General features: G+C 54.1%; 1 protein-coding gene across 1 annotated transcript in view; it reads right to left on the reverse strand.

The window, feature by feature from the left end:
- Positions 1 to 2500, reverse strand: part of LOC106810082 (plasma membrane calcium-transporting ATPase 3-like) — a 35923-nt gene that overhangs the window by 1757 nt on the left and 31666 nt on the right. Inside the window, exon 18 of the mRNA XM_014813356.1 lies at positions 1305 to 1316. Coding sequence (XP_014668842.1) covers positions 1305 to 1316 — 12 coding nt within the window. The remainder of the gene's footprint in view (positions 1 to 1304; positions 1317 to 2500) is intronic.

Here is a 2500-nt window from a genome sequence, read left to right on the forward strand (position 1 = left end):
GGCAAGGGACAGGGCCGGGGGATGGGGCAGGGAAGGGATGGGGCGAGGGCAGGGCAAGGGACAGGGCCGGGGGATGGGGCAGGGCAGGGCAAGGGGCAGGGCCGGGGGATGGGGGTTAGAGAATAGGGTTAGGGGCTGGGACACAGACCGAAGAGGAAGGCTAACGTGTGGGTCACTGGTCACAATGTGGTCAACAGGCATGATAGAACAGGGAATGGAGAGAGAGGCTCACACACCGAGAGAGCGAGAGAGAGAGAGAGAGGGAGAGAGCGAGGAGGGAGGGGGAGAGAGAGGGGGGAGGAAGACAGAGTGAGAGAGAGAGAGGGGGAGGGGGAGAGAGGGAGTGAGAGAGAGAGAGAGAGAGAGAGCAGCAGCTTGCAGCGCTACCTACCACACCACATTCACTACCAGCAGCTTTCGTTAGTACACACACGCGCCACTCGATCCACTAACACGTGAGAGTCGGGGCATCTCTAGCGCCCCGCGCTACCGTCACGAAAGCAAACACCGTTCGCCCTCCTCCCCCGCTCGCGCGCGGAGGAAGGGGAGCCAAGCGAAATTAACAAAAGAATCCTCGCAGCTAAATAAATCCGATGTACGTACGGTGGCGCCACCATGCGGTAGCCGCGACGGGCCGACAGCCAAGGAGGGCGCGGCGCGTGGTGTGAGTGGGCGCGTGTGGAGGAGGTACAGAGGAAGAGGGAGGGACAGAGGGAGAGAGAGGAAGAGAGAGAGAGAGAGGAAGAGAGGGAAAGAGAGGGAGAGTGAGGGAAAGTGTGGGGCAGAGGAAGAGAGAGTGAAGGAGGGAGGGAGAGTGAGGGAGAGGAGGGAGAGAGAGAGCTGGTGGGGAAGGATGCTGGGACAGGGAAAGGGGATGTCTAGCACTGAACGGACGTCGGAGCCGCTGTCCTGGCCGTTGCCATGACTACAACCTCTATGACGCAGACAGCAAACCTTCTGAAGCGCTCAGAGCGCCATCTAGGGTGAAATATGTGCGAAAAATTCTGCTCGCACTAGAAAAAGAAAAAACAAAAAAATCGCTCGAAAAATCCCAAAAATCCTAGAGCTCCGCCGAGAAGCGGCGCCCGTCTATCGCGACGCGTTGCCACGCCGACCGTTCCATCGCCATCCATCGCCGCCGGCGACGGGGTCACGCCGAGGTCAAACCGCGGCGACCGCCGCACTACCCGAACGTCGAGCGTGAACCGCTCACGACGGGCGTTCGGCACGGCGCCCCCTGGCGGTCGCGTGCGGCGTTAGACGGCTCCGGAACGCGGCGCGGAGACTCGACAGGGTTAACTGACCTTCATCAGTTCCTGCGGTGGCGAGGCGACGACGGTGCGTGTGGAAAAAAAACGTGTTAAAAAACAGCAGCGGCAGCGGCAGCAGCAAAGATAAAACATTGAGAATCGCGAAAATCGTGACGGGAGCGGGAGCGGCGGCGCGATACGCGGACGCACTACTTTTCCTCTATCAACGGCGGATCTACATTCTTTACAGCCCCCACCTGTATTCGCTATTGCTCTTAATGTCTACATAGCTATCTATCTATCGATCGATCGATCCATCGGTTCTATCTATCTATCCATCTACCTACCTATCTATCTATAGCTATATCTCTACATATATATAATATATATATATATATAGACCAGTACCACCAATTTTTAGAATAAAACATGACCCATGGCTATGTAAACTTGGCCCCAGATAGATCTGGCCCCACCTTTTGTAATTCCTATATATACATGTTGTTGATAAATAAGTTTTATACAAAAAGTATACATATGTAAAATGATAATTTACGTTTATAATAATAACAAAGTTTTGTATAATCTATAATACACTGACATACCTGACCCGACCCTTCCTGACCCTGTCATACATGAACTTAACTTTTACCGAACCTACTAAGTTTAACTTATCATGATATACATCTGGCTGGACATCTCTTGACCTCTCTCCTGACCTCTGACCTCTGGCCTTCCTGCCTGAGTGACTGTCTGCTCTTTAGCCTGCATAACATCTGGTGACCCCCGACATACCTGACTTGACCTTTTGCGACCTATGACACGTAAGACCCCTGACCTCAATGACACACGTGACCTGACATCTTGCGACCCATCACGTATGATCTGACCTGACCTTTCACGACCTTCGACCCCTGCGCCACAGCTCCCGCTCCGCTAGCAACTTCGTCTCCGTGAATCGCGCAATCTCAACGAACGCTCGAAGAATGTGAAAAACACGTGAATGCATCGTCGTCGGCGATACATACGAGAAAGAGAGAAAAACAGAACGAACAATGCTCGACTCGATTAAAAAAACCAAAAAACAACGAGTGAACCGCGCAGCGTGAGAAAAAAAATGAAGGCAAAAAAGTAGGCGGGGCGGCGATCGGGGGGGGGGGTGTTTACGAGGGGGGCCGTCCTGGCCCCGCCCCCTCCTCCTCCTCCTCCTCCTCGCTACACACGGCATGCGAGGGTTCAGAACCAACAAC

The sequence above is a fragment of the Priapulus caudatus genome, unplaced genomic scaffold (genome assembly GCF_000485595.1).
Source record: "Priapulus caudatus unplaced genomic scaffold, Priapulus_caudatus-5.0.1 Scaffold409, whole genome shotgun sequence".
NCBI lineage: Eukaryota > Metazoa > Priapulida > Priapulimorpha > Priapulimorphida > Priapulidae > Priapulus > Priapulus caudatus.